The 14,020-nt window shown below is 49.9% G+C and overlaps 4 protein-coding genes across 4 annotated transcripts; 3 read left to right on the top strand and 1 right to left on the bottom strand.

The window, feature by feature from the left end:
* Positions 1-4,338: 4,338 nt before the first annotated feature.
* Positions 4,339-5,646, top strand: LRP88_04317 (phosphotransferase family protein; the record flags this gene model as incomplete). Its single annotated transcript, XM_083240892.1, has 1 exon — positions 4,339-5,646. The coding sequence occupies one exon, from the start codon at positions 4,339-4,341 to the stop codon at positions 5,644-5,646; it is 1,308 nt and encodes a 435-aa protein (XP_083103422.1).
* A 3,191-nt stretch (positions 5,647-8,837) lies between these two features.
* LRP88_04316 (FAD-dependent oxidoreductase) lies at positions 8,838-10,307 on the bottom strand (the record flags this gene model as incomplete). The annotated part of the gene is made up of 2 exons (XM_083240891.1): positions 8,838-10,107; positions 10,156-10,307. The coding sequence occupies 2 exons, from the start codon at positions 10,305-10,307 to the stop codon at positions 8,838-8,840; spliced, it is 1,422 nt and encodes a 473-aa protein (XP_083103421.1).
* Positions 10,308-10,645: 338 nt separating this feature from the next.
* Positions 10,646-11,755, top strand: LRP88_04315 (sugar phosphate isomerase/epimerase family protein; the record flags this gene model as incomplete). The annotated part of the gene is made up of 1 exon (XM_083240890.1): positions 10,646-11,755. One exon carries the CDS (start codon positions 10,646-10,648, stop codon positions 11,753-11,755), a length of 1,110 nt encoding a protein of 369 aa, XP_083103420.1.
* Positions 11,756-12,869: 1,114 nt separating this feature from the next.
* On the top strand, positions 12,870-13,381 carry LRP88_04314 (uncharacterized protein; the record flags this gene model as incomplete). Its single annotated transcript, XM_083240889.1, has 2 exons — positions 12,870-13,270; positions 13,342-13,381. 2 exons carry the CDS (start codon positions 12,870-12,872, stop codon positions 13,379-13,381), a joined length of 441 nt encoding a protein of 146 aa, XP_083103419.1.
* Positions 13,382-14,020: the final 639 nt, after the last annotated feature.

Genomic DNA, 14,020 nt, shown 5'->3' with positions numbered 1-14,020 from the left:
TGCGCCGAGAGATCGATCATGAGCTCGGTTTTGGTAGAATGATGCAAGGTCCAAAGCTTCTGAAGTCGAGAGAAATTCTGCCAGCGGGAGTGTCGTAAGCTAATAAGAGTGTTGGCAAAGTTTGTGAAATCGCTCGTCTAATGCCAATGCAGCCAAACAGCGGCCTGAGAAAAAAAGTTAAACACCATAGAGGGCAAAGTACCTACAGCTCCTTAAAAATACCTTGAGTTTACAGCACCATAACTATGAAAAAAAAAAAAAAAAACAAGAAAAAAAATATCACAATACCAAGATTGACTCTATTAATATTCCACAATATTTCATTATCTTGATTCCTATTATACTGTTCACTAAGGAGAGACTTAGAGGCCAATGTCCTTGTACTGGTGTCTTGTGTTTTTCTTTGACCTCGTTGACCGCGTGCTCATGCTGTTTTTTTTTTACGTTATATTTCACGTTGCGGGCGAGGTCACGTGCCTTGTTGCAAGGGTCACTACGTTACTGTACGTAATTCAGCCGGCTTTCGGCTTATACCGCCTCCAATTCTTAGTTGTTTTGCAGCTGTATTATTTCTGTTGAGTTGCTCCGAGACCCCCGCCCCTGACCTTGTGAAGCCTTTTGACTCAGCACTGCCTCCAATCGTAGGTCAGTATTCAGGTCTGTGGACCTACACTCCTCAGAGAAGACAGGAAGGTCCAGGGTGGCTCTGCTTGATGTCACAACGGCTGATGGGTTCTCTTGAAGATACTAGTGAATTAACAGCGTAGCTCCGTTCAACAGCTATTGTAGGGTTTTCTTTCTTTCTGTCAAAAACCAAAAAGCCAAACAAGTATTGCTACCTCTTGAATTTTGTTTGACACCTCCAATTGTGAAACATGCGGTTTATCCCTTGTGTTGTTCAATGAGTTAGTCGTCACCTATCACCGACATCTCCCCGTGTGCGTCTGATCTCTTCGCAACAACGCCTCCGCCTATCAAATCATTCTCCCTTGCTGCCCAATAGTGGCTAACAACTATTTACTCCCAGCCCTATCGTTCTGAGGATGGATAAGTGTTTTGCCCCTGTCAAATATCAGATCGCGGGGAAATTGTGGGGACGCAGGCACTTCCAAGCAATGCTGTTTTATTTTTCAGCTTTGCGACTCACCTTTTTACTCTATGATCCAGTGAGATCCTATTCAAGCTACCTTTCGCCGTAATTAATTCTGATTCGAATGATGAGTCATGTCGGGGTCGAATCAAGGTGACCCCCTGCGGCTACCTCCACCACCCGCATCCATTGCACGACAAAGGCCGACTATGGTATCGCCAATGAGCTGCCGTTCTTGCCGAAGGAGAAAAGTGACTCCTCCCACAGCTTTCTATGGCTTGAAAGAAATCTGTTGACATGATTGTAGTCCAAATGCTCCCGAGGTATCCCCTCTTGTGAAACATGCCAGAGGCACGGCTTTCAGTGCATCTACGGTAATGGACCTGAATTGAGAGTCTTTGTTTCAAGTTGCACTGATCAAATACTTAGACGCTACTCCAAAGAAGCGCGTCTCTCCCTCCCATTTGGTAAAGGATCTTCTGCGCCGCATGGATACGCTAGAGCGGCAATCCACGGATCCAGGTATGGAGAGCAACCAAGATGGAGCTCCTCGAGCCACGTCACTAGACAAAGTGCTGGATTCATCATGTTCTGCTCCGATGAGAAATAATCTCCAAGTCAGTATAGCCACTCGTAGGGCGGTCTTGACGGCATTCTTCTCTCGTGTTCATGGCAATCCCTATGTGTTCCTTGACGAGGAGACCACAAGAAGCCATGTGATGAACGGCCAAGTCTCAGATGAGTTCCTTCACGCTCTGGTAGCCGTAGCCTCGCGGTAGGAAAACTCCAAATAATCCTTCATCATCATGTCTAACGGTGAACAGGTATGTTCCTGATGCTGAGGGTGGAAGCAAGACAGACCAGGCCGCGCATCATTTGGGAGTTTCTGAGCAATGCGCCGATCTGAACGATATGTCCATGGAAACTGTGCAGACCCTAACTCTACAAGCCATGTGTCTAATATCTCTTGGCCGCGGGTCTGCAGCTTGGATGAAGATTGGCACGGCTATCCGCATGGCTCAAGGCATGGAGCTGCAAAGACAAGCCGTTTCTGACCATGCATCATCTCCTTTGAAAGTTAACCTAGCCCGACAGTGTACCCTTGCACTGTATGCGATGGACCGTTTCAGCGTTTGCGGGTCAAATCGGCCGATGATGATCAGCGACGACTGGGTTCAAGGGTCAAGACAATCGAGTGACCGGTCTGGCCTCAGCGCATTTACAAGGTTAGATCAGCCATCCTTTCGAAATACTGATCAAGGGCAAGTAATTCAAGACCTATTTGCGGATATCCTGAGACTCCTCGGTCAATCGACCCGATACCTTCAGAAGGGCGGCGTTCAGGGCGACAGTCATTTTCCGTGGCATCAACACTCAATCCTCTCAAAGCTAGTTGGAGAGTTGACCGAATGGAAGACCCAAGTCGATGAAGCTATTCCATTTCACGCTCTTGACTACTCCAATAGCATCAACGTCAACTGGCTCTGCCTAAGCTGGTTTTCGTATCATGCCATTCTGGTCCGCCTGTACCGACAGTTTCTGCCATTGATCATGGTGGAAAACGCATCGGATTATACATCAGACCCATGGCAGAAGGATACTTCGAGAAAATGCGTCAAACATGCGATTAAAATGGCCGAGTTATGCGATGAAGCCACAGGGCATGGCTACTCGTGGCCTTTCTTCACGTCGTATGCACATTTAGCGTGTTTAATATACCGTGACCTCAGTACTAACAGCCCAAAAGGTTTTGCCTCGCATCTGCAGCTACGGTACTCATACACGCCAAGTACTACGATTTCGTAACTGGAACCGTTGAGTATCTGGTCACTATTGTCGAGCGGCTCATAACAATGCTTGCCGAGAACCCACTGGTAGAGCTTCAGGTGAGCATCTATCAGACCCTTGCTGGGTTGATGACTGACTGAAAAGCTGGAAATGTTACGGAGAATGTACCAGTGCCACTCAGAGATGATTGTAGAATACTGCTCTGGCACTTTGATGACAACAAACTTGGATCTGACACAGTTTTATAAAAGGTATCCCAAGGGCGAGTTTGATCCCAGCCACATCCCTTTTGCGCAGCCAAATGACTGGATGGATGCAAGGTGAGATATACCATGATCCCCAATCTTATCCATACTCACAAAACAGTCTCGATGGGCCAGACGACCTCTTCTCATTGGGCTCCCTGCCCGAGAAGTTGAGCAGTTTACGAGGAAGTCCCTATACATTCCAAAGAGCTGGTGCATCCTTGTCTCAGACACCAAGAGTCTCGGAGGCTAGCGAAAGTTGGCCAAACCAGTGTCACGTTTCTAGAATGACGAGTTGTCTTGATGACTATCTTCGACTCGACGATGAGCATTACACTCCAATGCCGGTAGACGAAAATCAGATCACACAGGCTTACGAGCCAATGGATGAGGAGCTTCTAAAATCAGTAAGATAAACCAAAACCTCTCGTGTCGCTTATTAACAACCACAGCTTTTAGAGTATATAGAGGGTGATTGTGTAGTTTGAGAGTTTCGAGGTTAATATGCGCATTTTCATTTCTTCTTCATAGGTCTCACGGGACGAGAATACGTATACACTCATGGTGCTTATGCTTTGCTTCGCCCTAAATAAACCATCTTCTGCCCACCCGACGGCTACGCTAAGAAGCAAGATTAACCTCTTCTATACGGTAAAGCTAATAGAAGCCGCCGTAGAAAAAGATAATAGGGATACCTCTAAAGTCCTTTGTAGATCCTCGGAGCCTATATAGCTACCAGTTCACCATATATAACGTCCGCGCAGCGAGGATGCTAACCTCGTTGACAATCAGCAGATACATTTCCTACCAGTCCATCTATGACGGTCTGTTAATATAACAATCGGACGAGTTGGAGGGCCTAATCCCATCGGCACCTTTGTCTCTATTGGCACTCATGCGTGATGTGTCCTTAGAGAAGTTGCGAGCCGGCGATACCGTGCCTGGCATGCCGTTCCCTCCCTGCCTCTTTAAACCCAGCCAGCCCCTTGATGAGCACAGAGTAAGCAACCCTGATTGCCGCGCGGCGACCATCAGTTCATTGATACCCCCCACGCCGTATGAGTCACTCCGGCCGGCCCCGTCCCACTTTTCCTGCAACGTATCGGAACATTTTCAAAGTAGCGGAGGCAGATATAAGTTGAGGCGAGGGATACTGGCTGAACAGCAGCGGAAGCTTTAAATTACCAACCTTCAATACTGACACAAGCTTGTAAAATGGACATTGAAGAGCTTGACCACGGCCGGCCACCGACGCCTTCCCATCATCCTACCGCAGGTGTTCGCATGCTCCCTCAGGAAATCAAAGCCATTGTTTCCTTTGGGTTCCCAGACTATGACCTGGTATCGATCACGCAGATTCCATCTGGAAAGTCCTTCAATAATCGTATCTACTTCCTCAAGCTAAAACATTCTGCGAGCAAAGCCATGTTACTACCAGGAACCCTGTCGCAGCCAGAGCAAGTCGTCTTAAAGGTCAACGGCCGCTTCTTTGGGGCAAATAAGATCCAAAACGAAGTGTCCTGCTTCCAGCTTCTCCAGAGATACTGCCCTGATATCCCGTCACCGCGTGCCCTGGCCTGGTCCGAGGATGGACGTGTCGCGACTTATACGACCTCATGTCAGACAAGGACATGTTCCCTTGATATGCCGCCCGGCGTGGAAAAGCCTGAGCATGGCGGGTGGATATTAATGTCATACCTTCCTGGAAGCCCAATGCCAACTGCCGACCTGAGCGACGCCATTCTCACAGACCTGGCCAAGCAGCTCGGTGATATTATCGTGCGCTTGAGGCGAAACATTCCTCCTCAAAAGCACTGCGGAAACATTCTTCTCCCACCTAGAAAACTCGGAGAGCAATGTGTGCCCGTGGTAGATGGCACAGCTCTAACTATCCGTGACATCATCCAAGAGGGCATTGAGGTCAACGATCCTATCACCACTGCAAACGAGTACTACCGGCTTAGGCTGACGGATAAGCTACGAGAGCTCGAAACTTCCGATATCTACGCCCCAAATAGATCCCTCGTAGAGCCTCTCCGTGCTTTCATATCCGAGCAGCTCCCGCACCTCGAGCTTACCGACGGCGACGGCATCCCCTCCGGCGAGTTCGTTCTGACACACTACGACCTCTCTCCGCGCAACGTCCTCGTCTCGGGCCAGCCGCCCCGCATCACCGGCCTCGTCGACTTTGAGTTTGCGGGCTTCTTCCCGCCCGTCGACGAGTTCCTGAACGACGTCGTCAACAATGGTGGGGAGTGGCCGCGCGAATTTTACGAGGCGTACCTGGCGCGCCTCCACGAGAAGGGGGTCGCGACGCCGGTACGGGGGTTCGATCCAGATGTATGGAACCGCAATTGCTGGCTTGAGACGCTTGTAGGGAGCATTGCGCCGTGGTACTTGCCCGGCGACTGGAAGGGGGAGGAGTTGCAGGCCAAGCTGAGAGAGGTAGAGGCTAATGCGAGGGAGATGTTGAAGAGGCTTATTAGGGATCATGACAAATGTCGGGAGCGGACAGTTCAGTGACGTGACGATGAGACGCCGTAGAGGCCTTGAAAGACATTTCAGACTCAGTGCGTTCCCAGCCGCCCACAGGCGGCGCTACCTATTGGATGAAACGGAGGAAAAATACGATCAAATGATATAGATCATGAAGATGATGGTTAAGGGGTGCATGATGTCGGGTTGTTCTCGCTGTCTGCCTTATTTCTGCCTTTTATCGGTGACCTCACGCACTCAAGGGGGACAGAGTGTGTATGGTTTGGCTGCAACGAGTCACCTGTCGCTGCGGTCTTGTACGTAAACGCGTTAAACCGTAGCGTCAGAGGGCCACGTCCGCGACCCCCCTGTAGGGAGGCAAGTATACAGAGGAAAGTTGGGGGGAAAATCGAGTCTTGACTGTGGAAGGGGTGACGAGCTACTTGCAGAGGCGAGCAATTGACTCCCGTGAGGCACTTTCAGGAGGGAAGAACCCCTCAGTAAGCCCTCCGAGGCGGGGAAGCCTATTCTGCAGTATGGGCGTCACATGAGGCGATCCCAATAACAATACCCCTTTAGACCTCTTCTCTATTGTACGCATCCTCTTGTGTATGTGTAGCACCAACGTTCCATAACCCGTTGCAAAAGGCGTTTTGTCTCAGCAGTGTTCCAACGCAGGTGCAATACAGTTGCATCTGCATTTATCTAATAATAAGGTAATCATGCCGTCTTTACTTTTATCATGACGATGCAGGGCATTATGCCACCAGGACACCTTAGATACATTCACCATATAAGCCACTAAAGACCGCCCCACGCAAGCTTGCGAATAACACTTATGAAAATCTTCTTAGTAGGCTCTTGGAAATAAACGATGTAAATAAAAGCACCTTGAAACCCACCATAGCCATCCTCGTTTCTCAAGATTCTTTTGCGCAAACCGCGACCGGTTTGCCTCTCCTGTTGCGATTGTGGCTGGTGGCCTCTCCTTGATCACAATCAACCTCTTCCCATTGGCGGAAAGATTCGTTACGCTGATTCGCGGACTCTCGAAATGCCGACGTATTCGACAGCTCCACTGCGATTAGCGTTAAAAAGGCCTGGATATTCAAATAGGCAAAGCACGCTAAAATGTTTATCCACATACTTAAGACCCCATCCTCTTTGGCGCTGTATGACATCTCCAGTCATTGGTAGGGGGCTTCAACAAGCATGGAATGTTTGGTACTCGTTCACGACGCGTCTTTCAGCTTCGTCGTCGATCTAGCTGCCAGCATTACAGGATACCGCGTCCAGGCCAGTGATATCACAAAACATGAGGAGAAAGGCCCATTCATCTTTGCTGTCCAGCGAGAAAGGGTTGTACAATCAGATGAAAGGTCTCCTCGACTGCAGGGGCTTTGGCCAACCTCTCTCATCATCAATGTGGCGTCCCTCGACTCGGTCATAAGGACAGAACCCAATCTCCATCTGAAATATGATCATGAATATCTCTTCTGGCCCACAAAGTTCTCGTGCAAGGGCTTTTCCAGATTTCTTACGCTGGTCACTGGCCAGAGCAATCCTCTGGCACAAATCAAAAGCAAGCAACGCTCAGCATATATCGGTCTCACTTACCCCGACATCCGTGTTTCTTTGTCCAACATGCCCATTGTTTCGGTTGGTGCAGACGCACTGGAACTCCGAGTAGATCTGTTGAGGGAAGAAGACCAGCCGGGTGATATCCCAACGCTTGGATATATCGCTGAGCAGCTCGTGGCTCTTCGATTGCAGTCGGAGCTGCCCATCATCTTTACAATTAGACTTGAACCATCAGGAGGCCGGTAAGTCACCTTATCTCGAAGATATCTACATTAGACTAATGAGAATAGTTGGCCCCTAGAGCAAAAGGATCTGGCAATCGAGTATCTACGATATGGGTTGCTGTGGGGTGTTGACTTTATCGATGTTGAGGACTTGCTTGACAACGACCTCAGGAATTTGCTGGTTTCCCAGAGAGGCCATACCAAGGTCATTGCATCCCATCACGACTTCTCCGGCAGCCTTGACTGGTCGTCCTCAGACATCGACCAAGTATACAACACTTGCGCATCTTATGGCGATGTGGTGCTCATGGCCGGAATTTCCACTAACCTTAGTGATACTTCCAAGATTCGTCAGTTCCGAGACAGGATGAACAGCCTTGAGGGCAACAAACCTCTAGCTGCTTTCAATACGGGAACATCTGGAAAACTCTCTAGAATTTTGAATCCTTTCTTGCAAGCTACTACGCATCATCTACTTCCGAGCTCGAGTGCGCGAGACCAGCTTTCGCTGGTAGAGTCAAATGGGTATGACCTGAATCGCTTTCGGTGGGCAAATTCTAAGACTTGTATACAGTGTTCTTTCAGTGCTTGGAGAGCTCGCTCCAACGACTGCATACTTCTTTCAGGGGCAACACTCGGATGCTTCCTTGATGGACAAATGCTTCAAAGAGTTGAACCTCCCCCATCGAGTGGCTGTCATGGGCCAGAAACCGGACACATTGATACAAAGCCTCTTGAAGGAACCAGATACTGATAGTGTAGTATTCGGCCAGTTTTCTGACTTCTCGCATCTGGCTACTCAGGGTTTTGACCTCACAGATAGTGGCCTGGTGGATACGGTGGTTGTCGGAGATGGCCAAATGATTGGCCATAACTGCCAGGCAAATGGTCTGAACGCTGTTCTTCTTCAAGAGAATACTCCTTCGGCATTTTCAGACCGAGAATTTCTCGTTATGAGCAATTCGTGGGACGAGGCCAGAACTATCATCTCGGTCCTATTGTCTCTAAATTGCAGCAAAGTTTGGACCCTCGGATTCGCTGCCCCGAACATCAGCGACAAGTTATCGTCACTAAACATTAAGGTTCTAAGTGATTCCTTCAATCCTGCAGGAGTCTTTTGCATGTCACCAAGCCATGACAGGACCATTCTTGCTGCACTGGTTACAATGATAGCCGGGAGGCAGAATAAAAGAAGGGTCATCTACTTGGATACGTGGGGCTCCCCCAAAGATCCAGGCATGACTGCAGCAAAGGCCTCGGGGTGGCGCATCATTACGCAGGAGCATATATCTGCAGCTGTTTTGGTGGAAAGAATGAGAGTGTCGGTGGATCAATCTGTGCCATACAGCTTCGTTCAAATGGTTAAGAGACAGCAACTATCATGAGTGAAGCCTCTTACATATATTGATTTACTCAGTGTGCTAACATCAATGCTCATAGCTTCGCCTGACTTCTGTCCGTCACTTTCAGTGCGGCCTTTGCAGCCCATCGCCCTGTCACAAAAGCCTGAGCCAGCCCACCGCCATACCTCCAGTTCGAAAAGCCACCAGCGTCCATGCCACACGCAAAAAGCCCCGGAATGGCCCTCCCATCATTATCTGCAACTCGAGATGAAGTGTCGATCTTGAGCCCACCGTAAGTAAACGTAATGGATGGCTGGACCTCCAGCGCCCAGTATGGACCTTTCTCGCTCCCTTCAAACGTCACATGAGACTCGTGGTTACTGCCGACCGGGGCATCAAGAATCTCATCGATGTTGCCTCTTACCGCGCGGTTGTACTGACGGATTGTGTGTTGCAAAGCCTGTAGCGGAACGCCCCAGCTGGACACATGCTTTAGAAGCTCTTCAACTGTCTCGGCGCTGGCAACCCGTCCCCCAAAAGCCTTTGCCTTCTCGAGACGATCGATCTTTCCAGCATTTGGAAATACTTCTCCGAGTGCCCAACGCTTCCGGACTTCGTTGTTAAGTATCATGTACCCAACGCGACCTGGCTGATGAGCCAGCTCCTGATTGTTGACCTCGTCGCCATATGTCTCGTCACAGAACCTCCGGCCGTCACGGTTCACGAGGATGGAGTATCCGGACTGAAACTGAGCGAGATGAATAAAGTGCGAAGGATCGACATCTCGTCTCTTCAGCGGGGATGGAAGTAAATGGCCATAGAATGTCGAGAGACCACGGCTGGTCCCAGCTCCAGCTTGTGTGCCCAGCTTGAAGCCATCGCCAGTAGAGTACGGGTTTGACCGGGTGAATATGGTGTCCGCTCCTTGTCCAATGTGCTGCTCAACTAGTTGTGGGCTACCTTGGAAGCCACCAGTAGCAATGATGACGGCTTTGGCTGAACAAAACACAAGTGTGCCATCATTCTTGCGTAGAACAGCTCCCGTGATTCGATTTCCAGTAGCTCCCGGGGTCTCTTGAGTAAGGCCAACAGCTGACGTTTCGCGTAGGATCTTTGCCTTTGGGTTGGCTGTGATGATTGACTCGGCTTTGGCAAGCCATTGCGGAACGTTGATGGGAAAGCCAATGCCAATTGTCATGATGCCGTTGAATTGGTCGTGTGTCTCAACTCCGTTATCCCGCATCCACTGGACGGCATTAGGATATTCGGCGATGAACTTGTTCAAGAGCTCGGGGTCCGCAAACGGGATCGTTTCCTGGGCAATTTGGGCGTCCCTGGGCGCCCAGAACATGCCCGCCGACCTAGTCATCACGTCAGTGAACAAGCATAGAATAAGTTGGCCAACTTACAACTTCGAAGAACCACCAAGAACATGGCTCTTTTCAACCAGCACACATCTAACCTGGGAAGATTCACTCAGGGCGATGGCTGCAGAGAGGCCAGACATGCCTCCACCAATGATGACCACATCAGTCTCGATTCGCTCCGGCGTGGGTGCCATGGTCCCTAGTAAGAGTATTGTGTTTGTCAACGGTCTACTCTCATTTCATGGCGAACTTATAGCAGACATTTCAGGCATCTGAGAACTACATCCGATAGCGACCTCGGTAATAACATCGGGAAGATCGCCATCGGGGCCGACAGAGTCCGCCAATGACGGCGTCCCGTTTCAACCTTGTACCGCGTCATGTAATGTTCCCGCATTTCAATGTTCTTGTAAGGAAACAGAAAAAATTGTTTAAAAGGAAGGTTTTCTCTAGAAAATAAAGTCGTACAAGGATTACCACAACATTCTTTTCCAACGTAATTTGATCCCCTCATCCCATATCTGATCTCACGATGCCTCACCACCCACTTCCAAATCAGCTCGGCATTGCAACACTGTCGCTGGGCCACTGTACAAAGCACAAGCTCCGAGATCGCATCCGAGCAGCTGCAGAAGTTGGCTTCGATGTCATTGACCTCTTTGACGAGGACTGGGCGGCCTACCTTGCAGAAAATGGCCTTGATCCGACTGATCCTTGGGAGGCTACTGAGTCAAAGCTCCGTGTAGCGCAACAGCTGCGTGAGCTGATCAAGTCTCATGGCATGAGAATCGCCTGCACACAGCCACTGAGGGATATTGAAGGAAATCTGGACCCCAGAGAGAGGCAGGCAGCGATGCATCGGGCTACCGCTAGGTTCCCATTCATGCGCGCTTTTGATACCGATCTTGTCTTCATGTGCAGCAGTATGCGACCAGATGACGGGAAGATAGCGACCGCCGACTTTCAGACTGTTGTGAGGGACTTGGCAGAGCTAGGAGACCTTGCCGCTGAGTTCTCTAGGAAGGATGGTGGAAAGCAGATACGTATCGGCTATGAACCACTTTCCTGGGCACGCAGGAATACCTGGGCTTCCGCTTGGGAGGTTGTCCGTGCAGTGGACCGTCCAAACGTGGGAATCATCCTGGACACGTTCAACATTCTCGCCGTCGAGTTCGCAGATCCATACTCCACCGTTGGGGAGGGCAGCATGCTGTACGCTTCGCGAGATCAAGCCCTTCGGATCCTCGGCGAGTCGATGGCATCCATGGCAACGACTGTCAAACCAGAGAAAATTTTCTTCGTACAGGTAGCCGACGCCGAGAGGATGGCGGGTCGAGGCTTCAAACCAGCGGAGGATCAGAGCGTGCCCCGGTTACTACCGTGGTCACGCTCGCATCGACTGTTCCCCGAGGAACAGGGGCGGGGAGGATATTTGCCAGTTGAGATGGTGGTGTCTGCAATTTTAAAGATGGGATACACTGGGCCTTTATCCCTGGAGGTTTTCTCTCATTCACTGCACATTCCCGGGCGAGAGGTTCCCCCTGAACTGGCAACGCGAGGAATCACTGGGTTGAAGTCTCTTCTAGACAGGGTGGCCCAAAAGTCAAGCGAGCACCATGATGATTCCAGGGCGAAGCTTTGAGCAAAAAAGACTACCAACGACGTATTAAGCAGCGGTTTTAGTCAATATTGTTAATCGTATCTGGAATCTCTATGCCCATGCCCCAGGTCGAAGGTTTTGATATTGACCTTTGAGGATATACTTGTTGTTTCCTGAAGGAAGGTTGAAACGACTTTTGAGCTCTAGCCTAGGTGTTTCAAGAGGCAGCCCGGAGCAGAATGCTCGGCCCAAGTTCAACTGTAGACACCACATGAACCAAACCGTCGAGTGCACATGGCTAGAGGCATCCATTGATCTAAGCCACCCATATAGACATGAACGGTGTTGGTTACTTCGAGGCATCTGGGTATATGGGCTCCACGAGGAATCAAGAGACCACATGCATTACCGAATTCCCCTCGGGAACAAAGCATATTTACTTTCATCAACACTCATGCGAGAGACAATAACCTACATATCTAGCGAAGTCAAACACATCTCAGCAGAGAGCCAATCGCTAATTAATAGGATTTTGGCGCGTCCTTATTACGCTCGGCACAAGAATGGCGTGGTCCACAACACGAGGTGTCACGCGGGGGCACTAATCACCCAAATCATAAATGCCACGTTATCACCACGACGTCACTTATGCATCTAATGTACGGAGTATACCTACACTACGAGCAATAATTCTGCATTATGAATTTGCATACTGCTCGACCGTACGTTAAGAAAAAAAAGTTGCCTCTTAACCCCTTAGACATGAGACTGCATAGAGAATCAAGGAGGACCATCCCTTCACATGTGCTCGGCATTGACCATCGTGATTTTCCACAACAAACTTGACTGCCCTGTCACCTGGGAAAGAGATGGGTCTCGCGGGGCGTATTATGGGCTGGCATACTCGCCATGTGACGGACCAATGGATGCGTATGGGAGACGAGGCGGCTTGAACTCTAAGTGTAAACCTCGTGCTAGAGAGCAATCGCATGCCAGATGGAGGAACGGCGCTGAGGGCCTGCCAGGTTTCGGTTTTCTCTAAAACGCTCGACGCACCCTTACCATGTGATTGTGTTTCCTGATGCTGTGACCATCCGATCTGACCTTCTTTCCATCCAAAGCACACTTTCGAACTTGCAAAACCGCGGTCATCACAATGTTCGGGCGTCGACGGAGACCCATTCTCGGCGCCGCCGTCGTCGTCGGCGCATCCAGGGCAGCCGCCAGGCACGAAGTAGAAAGGCAGGCAGTTATGGACACCCAGCGCGAGTTGGAGATACAGCGCGAGGTCGAGCTGCGGAGACGCAATGAGGAAGAACAGGAACGACGAATGCAGCGCGCCGTCGATGAAGCGATACAGAAGGCGGCCGTTGAAAACCCAGCTCCTCAGCAGAGCGCCGCTGCACTTGCACCACCACCGCCACAGCAGTATTACAGCACCCCATCACCGATACCAGTTCAAACACAGGACGTGGGACTCCTGGCGGCAATGCCAGGGCAACCCTACACACCTGGTACAAACGTGTCGCCCAGCATCCAGCCGGAACAACTCATGCCGTCTCCGCCACAGCCGCCGGCATACTCGCCACGATCTCTATCACAGGATGGGGGGCTAAGGAGTGCCCAAGGTATCAGTCCTACTGTGCCCGCTACAGGGTCAACAACTAAATATTGCACTCAATGTGGCTTTGCTTGCCAAGTCGGGGATAGGTTCTGCCGTCAATGTGGCGCGAGGCAAATTGGCTCAGAGGGCAAAGTAGAGTGACTGGCTGGTATTGACTATCACTCCCTTTAGGATTATAGGTGAGTATCATATCATATGACTAAAGCTGCTCCTACCACAGGCTATGTAACTCAGAAGTGTCAGCAGGTCTTTGAGAGAACCTCGCAAGGAGAACCCCGTCACAGCACGCATACGACATACCACATACGACCCTACCCACAGAAGGATATAGCAGACCAACTCCAGTCACTCATGTAGTGAGAAATCAAGATCTTCGTTGCAGTAAATAATGCCCTGTTAAACGTGATAGTGGATTTGTCACTTTTTAATAGGTACTGTGGTATAGGAAGTGGAGAGGATAGGTTATTCATAGTAATTTCAGATCTTGTTTAGCTGGGGATTACAAGTGCGATTTGTATTACGGACTAAATCCACATATTATGCTAAGCCCACCCCTCACCACGTTCTTCTCAGAGTTTTTCATCTTTTATTAGACAGCCTGTTTTTCTCTGTGGATTGGATTTCTGCTAGAAAACCGTTGCTTGGTGTTAATGGTCCCAAAACTTGATGAAAAGCTGCCCCAA

Source organism: Fusarium phalaenopsidis (genome assembly GCF_050370095.1).
Source record: "Fusarium phalaenopsidis strain FUZ10S chromosome Unknown contig_32290, whole genome shotgun sequence".
Taxonomy (NCBI): domain Eukaryota; kingdom Fungi; phylum Ascomycota; class Sordariomycetes; order Hypocreales; family Nectriaceae; genus Fusarium; species Fusarium phalaenopsidis.
This window is presented reverse-complemented; position numbering and strand designations above follow the sequence as displayed.